Source organism: Triticum urartu, chromosome 4A (genome assembly GCF_056163025.1).
Source record: "Triticum urartu cultivar PI428250 chromosome 4A, HENAU_Tu73, whole genome shotgun sequence".
Classification (NCBI taxonomy): Eukaryota; Viridiplantae; Streptophyta; class Magnoliopsida; order Poales; family Poaceae; genus Triticum; species Triticum urartu.
Genome location: NC_141876.1, coordinates 570,988,187 through 571,005,280, shown reverse-complemented (window position 1 = coordinate 571,005,280; position 17,094 = coordinate 570,988,187). Strand labels below are relative to the sequence as shown.

The 17,094-nt window shown below is 47.7% G+C and overlaps 1 protein-coding gene across 1 annotated transcript; it reads left to right on the top strand.

Annotated features, from left to right (window-relative positions):
- The first annotated feature begins 7,345 nt into the window (after positions 1 to 7,345).
- LOC125554263 (purine permease 3) lies at positions 7,346 to 8,796 on the top strand. Its single transcript, XM_048717837.2, has one exon. It carries the CDS (start codon positions 7,456 to 7,458, stop codon positions 8,626 to 8,628), a length of 1,173 nt encoding a protein of 390 aa, XP_048573794.2. The 5' UTR covers positions 7,346 to 7,455; the 3' UTR covers positions 8,629 to 8,796.
- Positions 8,797 to 17,094: the final 8,298 nt, after the last annotated feature.

The window sequence follows — 17,094 nt, the reverse complement described above, 5'->3', positions numbered from 1 at the left end:
CTAACAATATTCATGGTACCTTTAGTCTCGATCCAATCAGGCACAACATTCATCGAGAGTCCCTGTTGAAGAACATCGTATATAGTAACATACTTAGCAATGAAGTTTAGCTTAAAAAAATAATGTATGCAAAAGATGCACTGAGGAGAAATAGTAGAAATCTTACCATCTTTCCTAAATATATGTGACCGTAGTTCAGTACGAACACTATTGATCGCACGTTTTGAGTACTAACATTTCTAAGTGCAGGAAAGAAATTTATCTTGACAGCATCAAGATCCTCAAGCCATGAAACATAATGACTTGTCTCCTAGCAGTTTAGTTCAGCCCCGGGACAGTGGACGGTCCTGTCTACCAAACGCCGGACAAGTTTGCTTTATTGGAAGTAAGCTGTCAATATAAATTGAGATCTATTAATTATTCAACTGGTTCAAATAATCTCATATCGAAGACATAAATATGGTTGAGAAACTCACATAATGGTAGAACTGGAGGCGTCTGCACATCGACCCAGATGTCTCTATTACCTTCAATATCATCTTCCAGACGAATATCAAAGGTGATAACCATATCAGGCTCAAATGCATAAGCCTTGCATAGTGCTTGCCAAGTTTTGCATTCAAAATAGGTGTATGTGTCTGCATTGTATAATTTGACGTTGAAGGTATAACCACGCTCGGTCTTCAAGTAAACTCTTTTTACCTCCATAGTTTCGTTAGGACTGAAACCTATCTTATCCAAGACAAAAATTCTTGCATGGCAGGGGATACGCTAGTAGAATAGTGAAAAATTAAAATTAAAAGGTGAAGCAAATGAAGCATAAGTCATGTTTAATTACGAAAAAAAACATGTCGTTGTGACTTACTGTATCCACTTCGAAGTTCTCATCCAGCTTGATGCTGAAGCGTCTATCATCAACTAGAAAATTTCTGCCGCACAGGCCGCGCTGGTCTTCGCAGTATTCGCACATAATGAAATCGTATTCGTCGTCAGACGACATTCCTATGTTCATAGGTGAAACATTAAACACTTATTAGTTCTATTAATTCAACTAATTCTGTTAATTCAACTAGTTCAACTAAGCACTTACGAAGAATATACCTAATTAATTGAACTAATTCAACTAACTAGTTCAACTAATTAATTCAACTAAACTAGTTCTGTTAATTAGATAATGAAATCTCATATAACTAAATTAAATATATATCTAACATATAATTTATATCTAATATCTAACATATATGTTCATATATAGGTCAAACATTAAACACTTACTAGTTCTATTAATTCAACTAAATAAACTAGTTCTATTAATTCAACTAAGCATTTACTAAAAATAAACTAGTTCTATTAATTTCTTATTAAAATAAAGTAGGTAGTTCTATATAGTAATATTTTGATTAGATCATCAAATCTCATATACCTAAATTTTCTTACTAAAAATAAACTTGTTCTATTAATTTTCATACTAAAAATAAACTAGCTATATTAATTCAACTAGTTCAAATCTCATATATATATCTAATTAATATCTAGCTATACTAATTCAACTAGTTCAACTTGTTCTAATTCATGTAAAATATATTTGACATTAATATTTAACATCTTTTCCATATAATCCATCTAACATTAACATTCTAACATTATTATCTACGTAATTTATCTAACATTAATCTAAACAACAGAAAATAGAATAAGTAAAAACAATGTGTGTGGTGTGTGTGTGTGTGTACGACCGGGGGCCGGCGGCGTACGGGCGGCGGCGGGCGACGACGGGGGGACGGGCGCGGCGGGCGAGAGGCGGCGGCGACGTACGGGCGCGGCGGGGGCGACGGGCCGGGCGGTGACAGCGACGACGGGTGGCGGGGCGACGGCGGTGACGGCGACGACGGGCGGCGGGGGCGGCGCGCGATGGGGCGACGGGCGCGGCGAAGAAGTTTGGATCGAAAAGAACTACTGGTGGGCGAAATTGATTTTTTCGTAGGTTCCATATATATATGAGGGGTCTTTAGTGCCGGTTGGAGCCACCAACCGGTACTAAAGGCCAATTTTCGTCAGGCCAAGGGGCGCGAAACGGCCCCTTTAGTACCGGTTGGAGGTACTAAAGGTTGTGCGCTGCCACCGGCGGTGCACAATGTTTAGTCCCACCTCGCCGAGCGAAGGGCAGCCGCATTGGTTTATAAACCCAGCCGCGGCTGCTCCTTCGAGCTTCTCTATACAGCAGGCTTCTGGGCCTAATTAACTAGGGCGCGCTGCCCTGTGAGCCTGCTGGCCCTTCTGGGCCTGCATTTGCACACCCTAAGTCTGTCAGGCCCACTGGGCAGCGCGCCAACAAATTTTTTATATAGTTTTTTCTTTTATGCATTATTTATTTTCTTCTATTTATTTTTGAGTAGTTTTTTTCTTTTCTGCATTATTTATTTTCTTCTATTTATTTTTGAGTAATTTTTTGTATAGTTTTTTTTGTTTTCTGCATTATTTATTTTCTTCTATTTATTTTTGAGTAATTTTTTTGTATAGTTTTTTTATATTCTGCATTATTTATTTTCTTCTATTTATTCTTGAGTAATTTTTTTGTATAGTTTTTTTATTTTCTGCATTATTTCTTTTGTTCTATTTATTGTCTTCTGGAAATTGAATGCTGCATACTGAACACAAAAAAAGTCCGGAGTTCAAATAAGTTTAAAAAACATTGAAGTGGCCGTGTAACAGATGAGTTCTCGTCCGGAACCCTGATACTCCGAAAGAGTTTGTCCAGTTTGTACACGAAGGGCGTCCAGTTTTTGCCGTGACCCTCTCTACTCTTTCGCGCATGCTATGCGGGTGATATGATGATACCATGCCAAGTTTTAACATTTTCAGGATTCATTTTGTAGTGATTTTCAATTTCACGGTCATTTAGCTCTCTAAACAATTAGGTAAATGACCGAAAAACAACAAATTATGTCAGAACATGTTGGAAATTGATGATGTCGCTTTGAATGCTGCATACTGAACACAAAAGAAGTCCGGAGTTCAAATAAGTTATTAAAAATAAAAAAGAGGTGCAATGCTGGTTAATTTGCTTCAAGCCATTCGGAATAGTGTAGACTGCACTGCACATAGCTCAGTGCAATCTATGCTATTCCGCAAGGCTTGAAGCTAATCAACATGCAGGTGAGCATTGCAACTCTTCGTTATTGTCTGTGCACTCACGCTTATAAACCGCTCATATTGCCTCTCTCTTGGCGAGGTGAGACTAAAAATCAGCTTACAAAGAAACTCTAGTACCGGTTCATGGCATGAACCGGTACTAAAGGTCTTCGTGGGGCCCCAGCCTGACCATAGCCTGACACAGCCTCATTAGTACCGGTTCGTGGCATGAACCGGTACTAAAGGTTGCCCACGAACCGGTACTAATGATGCCCGCCCGCCTAGCCGTTGGAACCGGCACTAATGGTCACATTAGTGCCGGCTCAAATTCAAACCGGCACTAATGTATTTCACATTTGACCCTTTTTCTACTAGTGTTGGTGCCCTTGGAGGCGGCGACCGGACCTTTACAAACAAGGTTGGGGCAATCTCCACAACTTAATCGGAGGGTCCCAACAACACCATGAAGCTTCACCAGAATGGACTATGGCTCCGTGGTGACCTCAACCGTCTAGGATGCTCAAACACCCAAGAGTAACAAGATCCGCTAGGGATTAGTGAGGGAATCAAATTTCTCTTGGTGGAAGTGTAGATCGGGGCCTTCTCAACCAATCCCGAGCAAATCAACAAGTTTGATTGGCTAGGGAGAGAGATCGGACGAAAATGGAGCTTGAAGCATTAATGGAGCTTTTGGGGAAGAGGTAAGTCAACGAAGAAGAAGAGGACCACCTTTTATACAAAGGGAACCCATCCAACCGTTACCCCCAAAACAGCCCCGCAGAGGGCGGTACTACTGCAGGGGGCAGCCGTACTACCGCTGGACCCAGTGGTACTACCGCTCCTCCTCGCGGTACTACCGTGCGGTGCAGGAACTGAGCCCGGTGCGGTACCGCCGCGGTGGTAGGGCGGTACTACCGCTCTCGAGCGGTACTACTGCTTCTACTACCGCTGCAAAGTGCCGCTCAACCCGACACGAGATGCAACCCCCTCGAATCGACGCGGTAGGGGCCCGGTACCGCAGCGGTACTGCGGCTGAGAACCACAAGCGGTACTACCGTTGGGTACCGCGATACTACCGCTTGGACCCAAAACAGCACATCTGGAAGGGGAATGAGCTCTCCATTGAAGTGGAAAGACTCAGAGGGTGAGGAAAGGATGTGTACGTGTTGATTCCACCCTAGCCTTACCAAAGCGGACCCCTCTTGATAGTACGGTGACTCCTACGAAACTAGTCCACCAAACAAGAAACGAAAGAGCTACACCATCTTGAATAACACTCCGAGGGGAAAGAGATCGTCTCGTGCCAAAGGATGAATCTCTGAAATGCTCAAAGCACACGATTAGTCCGCAAACATGTTGTCATCAATCACCAAAATTATATCGAGAGAGATATGCCTTAACACCCACGGCCCATCCCAAAGGAAGGCGGTACCCGCGCTTTTGTAGCTGCCCACACTATTTTCGTGCCAAAATCTCCCACTCACTTCTCCATCCTACTGCTCTCAACGCATGGAACCGGGGGAGATCCCGCCGGAGATGGAGGTGTTGGAGGTGCAAGAGGGTCCGAGCGCATCAAGCTCGCCTGAAATGTCAACTCGGCGACGCGGCAAAATCACCATGTCAAAGCGAATGCCAAAAAGGAAGAAACACTCAAGAAGCAAGAGGCCGGCGGAGGACGTGCTAGTGGTGGACAAGGCGGTGGGCATGCTAGTCGCGAACGTGGTGGAGGTCGCGGCCTGGGCCGCGGTGCCTCGATGGTGCCGCCCACCGTACAGATGCCCCCATGGCTGGAGCACTACAAGGCTTCGTACTTCTACGCCGCCCAAGATGGTTAGAAGAGTGTTCTGGGGAAAGAAGTGGGAGGATGAGAGGGCGAAGCGATAAGGTGTGGCGGTCAAGATGACGGACGGGTTCGAGGACATCATGACGAAAGAGGAGGCATACATCAAGCGCTCGGACATCAGGAAAGAAAAAAAGGCGGAGAAGTTCAAAGTGTTGATGGAGGCGACCGAGAAGAATCTCAAGCTCGAAGAGAAGCATAGGGTCATGATCAAAGAGAAGAAGGCCATGCCCGAGGAGAAGAAGGCGATGCTCGAAGAAAAAAGGGAGAAGATCGCAGCCGATGCAGAGGACGCCAAGGCGATGTCCTTGAATTTGGATTCATTAGATGCGGACGCAAGAATGATCGTGTGGAAGCCATCCTCTACAAGATATTGCAACGATAGAAAGATAAGTTGGAGGCGGCGGACAAGGAGGATGGAGAGGTGGAAGCAGAGGCTGCCTACGCTGCGGCGACGGCACGTTGAGCGCGGAGGCTCGGATTACCGGTCCGACAGATAGAAAAAAATTAATTTTCGATGCAGACTACCCGACTTAGATTCTTTTGTGATTGGGCATGCATACTTGTCTCGTTTTGACTGTAATTGGGCATTGTTATCCGGCGCGCGCTATGAATTTGAGTTTATTTGAATTTTAAATTGCTCTTTATTGATAGACATATACATGATATTATGATAGCATTGGATGCCCGACTCTCATATTCATGTCCGCAGACGAATGCGGAAGCAAATTTGCGGGTCAGCGTCGGAGATGCCCTAACATTTCTCTGTACCCACTTCCCTTCTTGGCCTTATGCTAGCAACTAGTAATTTGAAATAATAAGCTTATCTACCCACCCTCCCTAATCCTACAGAAGACTTGAGACTTCTTCGATCGGATGATATGATCTCTGGTCCTAGTCTAACAACCTGCACCATCGGTGACCTAGAGACAGCATGTTCAGACCAATTACTCGGCTGGGCATGCATGGTGGTCGATGGAGTAATGGACCCAGCCGATTTTCTCGAGTAGTAGGTGAGTGTGTGTGCTTTACTTTTCGGTGAGAATCCGACAGAACGGGCGCTGGCTGGAAAGTGGAAAAGTCACTGCCATCGATCGTTTTCAGATCTTCTTACTGCGGCTGCTACCAACTTCTCACGTAGGGCCTGCATTCGGTCGTCGATTCTTTACTATCATCGTCAAGATCGCCTCATCCGCTCCACGACGGCTTCGTGGTAGCTAAGCATGCATATACTGTACTGGTAACTTGGAGTACATGCACATTGAAACAATGATGACCTGCTGCTTAATTGGACCCGCCCGGTGACCCATAGACCAAACCACGGAATGCCAACATACATGTATACTTACTGTATATGCATGCATGCATGCATGCGTCAGAGAGTATTATAGTACATGGAATCAGGGAAGCAACTAAATCCTTCAATCAAAAACAGAAACAATGGAGGGTCGCCAAGTTGCGCACATGCGTTCTAAATAATTACCCGGTCCCGGCCGTCGTGCACGCCGGTTGCCCGCCCCGGAGGCGCTGCTTCTCCTTTGTTTCGCTCTCGCTAAACAATCATCACGTCTACGTGCGGACATCCGTGTCTGAATTATTAGACAAGCTTTCGTTGTGATAAGGTATGGACTATGGAGAACTAGTGGTTGTTGATTGGGTATGGACGCGGGAGCGTAATGCTCACTGATGAGATTGGTCAAATCCAACGCGGCACGAGTCCAGGCTCGTGGAACGCTGACCGTTCCGCCCGCATGCATGCAGGTTGCTGCTGCATGCGCCCTGGTCAATGAACAAGTGACATCCTCGACTCGGTCGTGAGCCGTCGCATATATAAAACTAAAATGGATAACAGATTATTTTCTTTTCGAAATGAAGGATATCAGATGTTTGTCTAGTACGATACTAAATGAGTTTGCTCAGAATACTTCATGCGGGATTCAAACAGTTTCTGCGGAGTTCATAACTCATGAGTCAGTGACTCAGTGTACAGTACTTATGAGTGTGATTTATGATGAGAGGTTGAAACCAGGGGAATATTGCACGTCAAACAAATTTGTTTTTATGTTCAAATTCGATCAGGAAAATATCCAGCGGCATACAAGTATGTAACAAGTTTCCACAAGTGGAACAGTAGGAGGAGTACATTATTGGCATTATCTCGCGTGACAAATAGTAGAACAAGCAGACGCAATCACTCATCGCTAACTGTTTATTAGGTGTGTACTGACTTGTCTCCTCCTTCCTTTATGTTGACTCACCTACTTCTAATTTGTCTACATACTAGTTTTTTCTTATCTAAGAAAATTAGTCACTAGTTTTTCTCTGGGGTCGAGCTTCACATCTTCCAGCTCCTATATAAACCCTTGCAACAAGCCCCTGTCTAACACAAGCTCTCATCATCATCTGAGTGTGAGGATAGAGAGGGCATCCAAGAAACAGCGAAGTAGCAGTACAAGCATATTGCAGCTAAGCTAAGACACATCATGGCGATCACAACTGCTAGTGCCAGTCCGGGTCCGGCCATGCAAGAAGCGGCAAAGACGCCAAGCACCTCGCCGCCCCGCGCCACGGCCGCCTCGCCGGCTCGCTACCGGCCTTCGCCGCTGGTCATATTCAGCGCCTGCCTCGTCCTCATCGGCTCCAGCGGGCCGCTCCTGCTGCGGGTCTACTTCGTCCACGGCGGCCAACGCCTCTGGCTCTCCGCGCTGGTCCAGATCTCCGGCTGGCCGCTCCTCCTCCCGCCCCTCTGCGTCTCCATCTTCCGCGGCCGCCGCCACGGCATCGTCAACCTCCTCCTCCCGCCTCGCCTCGTTGGCGCGGCCGTCGTGCTAGGCAGTTTGTACGCCGTGTCGTGCTTCGTGTACGCGATGGGGTCGCAGGCGCTGCCGCTGTCCACCTCGTCCTTGCTGCTGGCGACACAGCTCGCCTTCACCGCCGTGTTCGCGTTCCTCTTCGTCGGGCTCCGCTTCACGCCCTTCTCTGCCAACGCCGTCTTGCTGCTCACCATCGGTCCGGCGGTTCTCGGCGTCGGTCCCGGGTCCGGGAAGCCGGCGGGGGAGCCATCCAAGACGTACTGGACCGGGTTCTGCGAGGCCATCGTCGCGGCCGCGCTCGCCGGACTCGTGCTGCCGCTCGTTGAGGTCGCCATGGAGCGGTTTGGGCGGCGGAGGGGACCAGCCGCGAGCGCGCCGCCACCCTACTCCACGGTGATGCAGATGCAGGCCATGATGGGCCTCGCCGGCACGATGGTGTGCCTCCTCGGCATGGCCATCAAGGGCGACTTCAAGGCGCTGCCGATCGAGGCGGCGGCATTCGGGCTCGGCGAGACCAAGTACTACCTAGTGCTCATGTGGGGCGCCGTGGCGTGGCAGCTGCTCAACCTGGGCGTCGTGGGGCTCGTCACTTGCGCCTCTTCGCTCCTCGCCGGCATCATGGTCGCCGTCCTCCTGCCGCTCTCCGAGGTCCTCGCCGTCATCTTCCTCCACGAGAAGTTCGATGGGCCAAAGGGCATCGCGCTCGTGCTCTGTCTCTGGGGCTTTGCCTCCTACATGTACGGCGAGAGGGTCCAGCAGAAGAAGGCGGCGGCGCAGAAGAACCAGCTGCTGCAGCAGCAGATGGCGAGGAAAACCGGAGACCTCGAGCTGGCTAACCCTTGAAGACCGGCAATTTCTCCATGCCTGTAGTGTAGTAATTATTTTTCTAATTTCAAAAGTACATGAACAAGAGTAGAGTAACATGCATTTCGTAAGACATTGTTTCGTTCTAGGTAACACAGTGAAATCAAGTGCTACCATTGAGTTAATAAAAAACATACTATTCAGAAATGTTCACTTCTTGCACCGAGTACAGTACAACATGGTTATTACTGCTTCTACATGAAAAAAATGTTAAGGAGAGCTTTTATTGACTTTTTTACGAGAAGGATCACATGTATTATAAAGATTCAACGGAAGTGCAAAGCAATTCAAGCATAATAAAAATTACATCAAGGTCCACGGACCACCAAACGACCATTGCCGCTGTCAGAATGAGCTGCCGACACACCACTGTCGCCGCTCCCATACAGAAACCGGCCTGACATTGTCGATGACAGCCGGGAAGTCTTTGTGCACGTGCCCCTAGGACCGGCACCCTAGAGCCGTAGTCATCGCTGTTGAATCCTTGAATTGATTTGAAGAACCTGACACCCAATATCGCTGTTGCGTATGCACGACAAGAAACCCTAACTTTGCCGCCCTAAGGAGTTGGTAGGAGTCTATGCCAGAATTCTGTCTAATTCGTCCCAACAGATGAACTTGAGGAGGGCTGGATCCCGGAAGACTAACTCGATGAAGAAGGGTCACCATCCATCCAAACGCCTTCCCGGTAAGGACTAAAACCCTACTTATCTACAAGTCGGAGCTTTTATTGACTTGACGGGGTTTCAAAAGACTATGCAAACATCTCATTGTAAAGATAGTTTACAAAAGACAGCAGAAGTTATTTTTTCGATAAAGAGATGGCAGAAATTATGGGAGGGAAAAGATCGCAAGCGTGATGTCGACTTCTCCGTGCAAAGAAAAAATGAGTACACTACCGTCGCAAAAAACAAAGATGAGTACACCTGCGATGAGCAATGATATTCTACCTGCACGGGCCGTGCATGGATCCACTGTCCATTGTTCCTTTTAAACTACGTTTTTCGGTTTTGGAAAATTTTGTTTTGTTCCAGAATGTTACGTTATGTTTTTTTTCTTCTTGTTTCCAAGTGTAAGATGATGCTTCGTCGTGTACCAAGAAATTCGATCTGAAACAAGTGCAAGCTTATTTGTCACTCCCTACATCTCATAATATAAGAAACTTTTGCAAGGGAGCATATACTGCCTAATGAATAGTAAAATTAAAATAAACAGTAAATACATTTTAAAAATTATAATTTTTTTTGTAGATGTTCATGTTAGTGTGACCAGCGTGCTTGATAATTTTCATGCCATATGGGATAGCGGTGCTTTATCGGTGAAGAAAACAAAATTAAGTGTAATATTTTTTTGAGGTAACATTTGAGTTTGATTTTTTTTTTTGCACAGGTCAAAATGCTTATGTTTTTCAACTGCAAATTGCATGTACCATTTGGATGTGGCCATGGCCCTAAGACCACAAGAGACGAGGTAGACCGGCGGCGGCACTGGCGGGAGGCACGAGAAAGCCTAGCCAAAGGGCCCTCTTTCTTTCTGTGGAAGTGACAATACTTATCCATTATAATTTAGAAACCGCCCGAGAAATTGTAGTGGCATTCATTTCTACCCATGTGCTCTTCAACATGCGGTCAAAGTAGGCGAGGGGGGAAGGGGCAGCCGTATGGATGGTAGCTCCATTACCTGGCTGCACGTGGGAGAAAGAGACCGGACTAAAACTTGTCCCTCGCCGCGAGCAATTGTGGATAAAGGCCGCTTCATATCAACGCCCACAGCCAACAACTATGCAGGCTCACGGGCTTGATTTGAAACGCGCTTCATAAATTTTGCATGCCAGAGGTGTATGATGACTCTAGCGTCGCTATAATTTTAGGATCTTGTAGTGGAGGGATGGTTTCTAGAGTTAAAATATACGCATAATTGTACTACAAGATTCGAAAATTATAGCAATGCTAGAGTCATCATATACATCTCCATCCCAAAATAAACGTACTCACTCTATCTCAAAATAAATGTTAAAATAAATGTCACTAATTTAGTACAAATCAGCGACACTTATTCTGAGCGAGTAGTACTTCCTGAGTCAATGAACGCTAATTTCTGCACGAGTATGACAGGCCGGTAGTACACACCTTAGCGACTCTGTTAATTCCCGTCAAAGTTCTAACTAGTTGATCTATAAACAATTGGTATAAACTACACATTATTAGGGTGATCTTACACATGTCAAATTGTCCGAAGAAATTTCCGCAAAAGAAATATTTTTCTGAAGAATGGTTTGCCGCAGCCTCTCAGCATTTTTCTCCTTTTTATAAGTGGATTCGCTTCCTCGGTGATCTTTGAAGTTTGAATATCTATCCGATCGATCATGCGTTATTATATATACGCTGCTACATTTCGTACGGCGAACAACTCGGCTGCCAAGCAAAATAATCCAGGGGAGACTAATTAACATGTCCGTACGCACCTCCCTTTTTGGCCTTTTGCTACTACTACGAATTAAGCGTACTAACCCTCCTGAGTCCTAACTACAACGGAGAACACTTCCTCGATCGGATGATAAGATCTCGCGGGTCCTAACCTCCTGCACCATCGATGACCCCGAGAGAAAGAATGTTGTGTCAATGGAGTAATGGACCGAGTCGATTTTCTTGCAGTAGGTGAATGATTTTTCTCGCAGTAGGTGAATGTGTTTTCAGCGCTTTGATCAATGAGAATCCAGCGGAACACACGCAGACTGGAAAGTGAAAGAACGCCACTGCTGTATCGATCGTTTTCTGAACTTGCTGCTACCAATTTCACGTGCGGCAACGACGGATTCCAGATACTCGATCCGACCGAGTTTATTGGTCGAACTTTGACCATCCGTAAAACTAACAAAATATAAATTATATGATAAAAAATATATTATTGTAGTTGTATTTGAAAGTGGTTTTCCACAGTATATATTTTATGGCATATACTCCCTCCGTCTCATAATATAAAAACGTTTTTAATACTAGTGTAGTGTCAAAAACGCTCTTATATTATAAAACAGAGGAAGTAGTTTATATGAGTATTTTATTAATTAAATATTTGGGTCAAACTTTAACCCAAACTCAGAAGGAGTCTAATAAAATCGACGGAGGTAGTACCTTGCTTGAGCCGTGAAGTATATACTGCACTGTCAAACGCACGTTGAGATAGCAAAAAAGACAGTTTCAATCTCTGCTTATCCACAAGGGTGACCCATTTTTTTTGCAGGGAAAAAGGAATTCTCATTACTCAAGAAAGCTTCTCAGCGAGAGCCAGGTTTACAATAAAATTCATCCCGGCAGTAAGCCAGACTGCTGTGCGCGGAGTGCTACGGCCATAGGCGGCCAGCTCATGACTAATCCTGTTCTGCAGACGGCTACAAAGAGTAAAAGATATCTCCCTAGCATCGCTTCGAGCCAACCTACGAATCTCCTCTATAAGTGCATGATGTGATGATCTATCCATCTCGCGTGCTGTAATCATCGACACCGCCTCCGCGCTATCCACCTCAACCAGAATAGGTAGGCTCGATCGGTGCAAGGCCAGCTCCAAGCCTTCTCTGCACGCTGCTAGCTCCGCCTCTAAAGCGTTGTCGCATGTACGTAGCTCCCTACATGCGCTGTAGATGATCTCGCCTCCTCCCGCCGCACCTGTGGCCGCTATGTAGCTCCCATCCGTGTTCAACTTAACCCAGCCCGGCTGGGGCGGTACCCAGTGTGCGTGCACCTTGGGCGCCGTACTTTCTGGAGCGCGTGGTGGTGAAGGCAGGACCACCATCTTCCCTTTCTCTAGGTTACCATCAGGATGTTGCTGTATGCACAAGAGAGAGTTGATGTATCCGTGCAAAAAGCGTTGAGAGGCTTCGGCAGTGGGCGGCGCCTTGTCGTGTGTGATCTCATTCCGAACATGCCATACTCTCCACATGGTCATGAGCACCACCAGTCTCGCCGTCTCATACAAGGGGTCCAGCAGTGAAAAGATCCACTCTGGCCCAATGTTGACGATGGCCTCCACCTTGGAGATGTTCCAGTCCAAGGCCATAACTCGCCAGAGCTCTCTTACACCTGCAAAGCGCATGGAATCCATCCTCGCGTTCAACACCACACAAGGGGCAAATGTCAGTAAGCTCGAGGTGTCGCGAGGCTTTATTGGCCCAAGTAGCGAGTGAGTTGGTGACGACTCTCCAAGCAAACACGCGTACCTTAGGGGGAGCAGGGCACCCCCATATGATCTTCCAGATGGCGCGACGACCATCCGGTGCCCTGCTCGTGGCGGAAGCCGAAGGACGCTCGCGCTCGTCCATGGCCAGGCGGTAGGCGGACCGAACGGTGAAGATACCGTTCCTCTCCAGTGCCCATGCAATAATATCCTCGGTGACGCGGGTCGGCGCACAGATACTGGTGATGACGTCGACATCCGCAGGGAGGAAGTAGCGGCGGAGCAGGTCCATGCGCCAGGACCCCTCGCCATCCAGGAGCTCCGCCACCCTCCTTTGGCGGCACGTACCCTACAGGGATATGGGTTGGCGTGATGACTCCCTAGGCAGCCACCGGTCTCGCCAAATGCGGATGTCCTGCCCGCCCCCGACGCGCCATATGATGCCCTTTTTCAAGAGCTCGAGGCCGTGCTGAATCGCCTGCCAAGTCGGAGATGCATTCCCCGAGAATACCGTATCTTCGAGGCGCTCGTCGTGATAGTACCGTGCCTTGAGAACCTGCGCACACAAGCTGGTGGGATTAGTTAGCAAACGCCAAGCCTGTCTCGCTAGGAGCGCCTGGTTGAAGAGGCGGAAATCTCTGAATCCCAAACCACCCTTGCTTTTCTGAGCTTGTATCCTTGGCCATGATATCCAATGTGTTTTCTGCTTGCCTTCCGATGCCCCCCACCAAAAATTCCGAACCATTCTGTTCAGATCATCGCAGACAGACATAGGTAACTTGAAAACGCTCATAATATACGTAGGGATGGTCTGAGCTACTGCCTTGATCATAGTCTCCTTGCCAGCCAGAGAGAGGGTATCGCCCCACGCAATAATCCTTTTCAACAACCGGGACTGCAGATTCTGAAATTTACCTCGCGACATGCGACCTTCGGGCGTTGGAAGGCCTAGGTACTTTTCCTCAAAAGTAACAGTACCAATATGAAGAATATCTCTCACCACGTCTTGCATCATGGCTGGACACGAAGTGCCAAACAAGGCACTACATTTAGACGGATTAATAAATTGTCCAGTGGCCTTTGCATATGTATTTAGCACTTGTTGGACCTTTTTAGCTTGGTCTGCCTCTGCTTTGAAGAAGAGCAACGTATCATCTGCGAATAATAAGTGAGACACTCCCGGCGCTCTTCGGCATATTTTTAGCGGGGTATAATCTCCTCTTTGCTCTCCATCATTCAACAACGCAGATAGACCATCAGCCACAAACAGGAACAAAAACGGGGACAAAGGATCACCTTGCCCTGGCCCGCGCGACGGTGCAAATGATTCCAAGAGGGTTCCATTGAATTTCACTGTATATCTCACCGAGGTGACGCAAGCCATAATCCAGTCCGCCCACCGGCGAGCGAAGCCCATCTTTTTCATCATTCGCTCCAAGAAGATCCAGTCCACCCTGTCATAAGCTTTTGATAAATCCAGCTTATATGCACAGAAGCTCTTGCTAGGGTCCTTCTCCTGCTGAATAAAGTGGAAACACTCAAAGGCAATTAGTGCATTATCTGTAATCATCCTTCCAGGGACAAATGCACTTTGTTGAGGAGAGATAATATTATCCAAAATAGGTCTCAGTCGATTCACCAAACACTTTGACACCACCTTATATATGACATTGCATAGGCTTATTGGACGAAACTCAGTTAGCCTCTCCGGGTTATCCACCTTCGGGATGAGAACAATGGAAGTGTCATTCATCCCCTTAGGCATGATCCCTGTACGAAAAAAATTCCCGCACTCCTGCCATAACCTGTTCTCTCATAACTGCCCAGTTCCTCTGGAAGAAGCGGGCTGGGAATCCATCCGGCCCTGGCGCCTTGAGTGGTCCAATCTGGAAGAGAGCATTAGCTATTTCCTTGTCTGAAAAATCTGTGCAAAGACCATCATTCATACTGTCAGTCACACGAGTCTGTATCAAATCTATAACTAGATCCGCACATAGAGAAGAATCAGCAGTAAAAAGCTTAGAAAAGTAGGCCGTGGCCATAGCCGCCATGGAACCATGGTCCCTGTACGTGACCCCTGCCTCAACAATGAGTGCCTTAATGCGATTTTTCCGCGCACGCCACACCGCTTTCCGGTGAAAAAACCGAGTGTTGCGGTCGCCTTCCCTCAGCCATGCAATACGAGACCGCTGCATCCACAACATCTCTTCTCTGTATAGCAGCTCGTTCATGCGGTTGGTCTCCTCCGGTATGTCCTTCCTATCTGCATTCATCGACATAAGCTCCTCCAAGCGGGAGCGAGATTTGTTAATTTCCTTAATCACATTACCAAAAATTTTGCGGCTCCAGTCTTGCAGTTTTTTCATCAAGTTACCCAAACCGGAAGCAATATCACCAAGATTCAGCATAGCACCCAACTCAGTCCATGTGTTCATAATTACCTCGGGCAGGGATGGGTCCCGTTCCCACATTACCTCATACTGTCTGCATCTCCTGCCTGTTGCCTGGCTCGTCTCCTTGAGCGCGCATCGAAGCAAGATGGGCAAGTGGTCGGAGCTGGGTGCCACCAGGTGCTCCAACCTGGCATGAGCGAAGACATCTCTCCACATGTTGTTGGCCACAGCGCGGTCGAGGCGGACCTTTACATTAGCCCTCCCCCCTCGACGATTATCAAAAGTATAGGGCAGACCTGCAAAACCAAGGTCGCCCAAACCACAAACCTCAAGAACATCTCTGAAATCAAGCATCTGACCTGCTGAACGCGGTGTGTCTGAGAAGTGCTCAAAACTCCACATCGCTTCGTTAAAGTCTCCCACAACGACCCACGGCATGTTGGCCTTTTGGTGAAGATCGCGGAGAAGGGACCACATGCGATGACGGTCCTCCGTCCGTGGCTCGCCGTAGACACAGGTAAGCCTCCAGGGTGGCTCACCCGCCGTACCAGTTACATACGCATCAATATATCGTTCATTTATTTCTTTTACATCAAGACTCAAAGACTCATGCCAATACAGAGCAAGACCACCACTATGACCAACACAATCAAAAGCATCAAAACCTCTCAAACCTAACCTAGCACGAAGACGATTCATTTTATTCTTAGACTGCCTAGTCTCACAAAGAAAAATGATACTCGGGGAGTGAGCCTGCACTAGACTCACAAGGTCACGAACTGTCCGAGAGTTCCCACCCCCTCGGCAGTTCCAACTGAGGAGATTCATTGCTCCTGACGGGGCTCCGCCGTCCCCGTCAGTTCGTCGGCGGCCCTTGTGCCGACAGCCTCCAACTTGTTGGTCCGGTCCACCATCTCCTGGTCAGCCACCTCGCCCTCATGCTGGGACTGCTGCACCTCCAAAGTTCCCGACGTTCTACGCTTTTTGGGGTACCTGAAAGCACACGATCGGCCAAAGTGGCCTTATTATCATATGTCACCAAAGCAAGGTCTCCCGCCTCCTGTACAGAAGCAGTACTATTGTCTCCAACGGCTGCACGCTTGCCCAGGTTTGATACGTCATCAGAGAGATCAGCGTTAGCCATGGTGATTTCATGTGAAAGATTGCGCATGGCTGGTATCATGTCAGAACTCCTTGGTTCAGAGTGGTTGGAGCTCTGAACACCCGATGTGGCGAGTCCGTGGCTAGCACCATCTCCTACTGTAGCTGCATGTGGCTCCTTCAACACGTCCTTGCTACCCCCCCCAGACATAGCCTCCATTTTTGCAGCCAGTAGCTCGTCCACCGGAGGGTTCCCAGTGCTATGCTCCTCGGCCTGTTGCTGACGCCGAACCGAGCCGCCTTCCGTTCGTCGCGCCCCCTTGCTACCGCGTCCACGGGCCGATGATGCTGTGCTCTCGGACGAGAAATCAAGCCCCCGAAATACCGTCAGGTTCGTCTTCGCCCTCACCATACCGGACTGCCGACCAAAGTGACATGGTGGTGAGCAGCACAGCTTGCCACTGTATTTGCCAGTTGGCAAACCTCCTTTGCGTTTCCTACCACAAGACTTCTCTTGGTGTCCAAGATATCCACATGTATAACAAAAATGTGGCAGCTTCTCGTACTGAATCTCAAACTCCATCTTAGTTCTTGTACCCTGCAGCTTGGCGAACATAGCTACTGAAGTTTCCAGCAGACGGTACACCGGGATCTCCACCCTGACCCGAACATAGTTACCAACCTTCTCATTGAGCTCCGCTTGCAAGATCTTTCCCAGATTAACACATAATGCCTTCACCACTGCATCGGTCCTCCAGTTCATGGGCACATCAAGAATACG

What these genes read in the sequence shown, in the direction of transcription:
- LOC125554263 (XM_048717837.2), top strand. Translation starts at nt 7,456, where the DNA reads ATGGCGATCACAACTGCTAGTGCCAGTCCGGGTCCGGCCATGCAAGAA.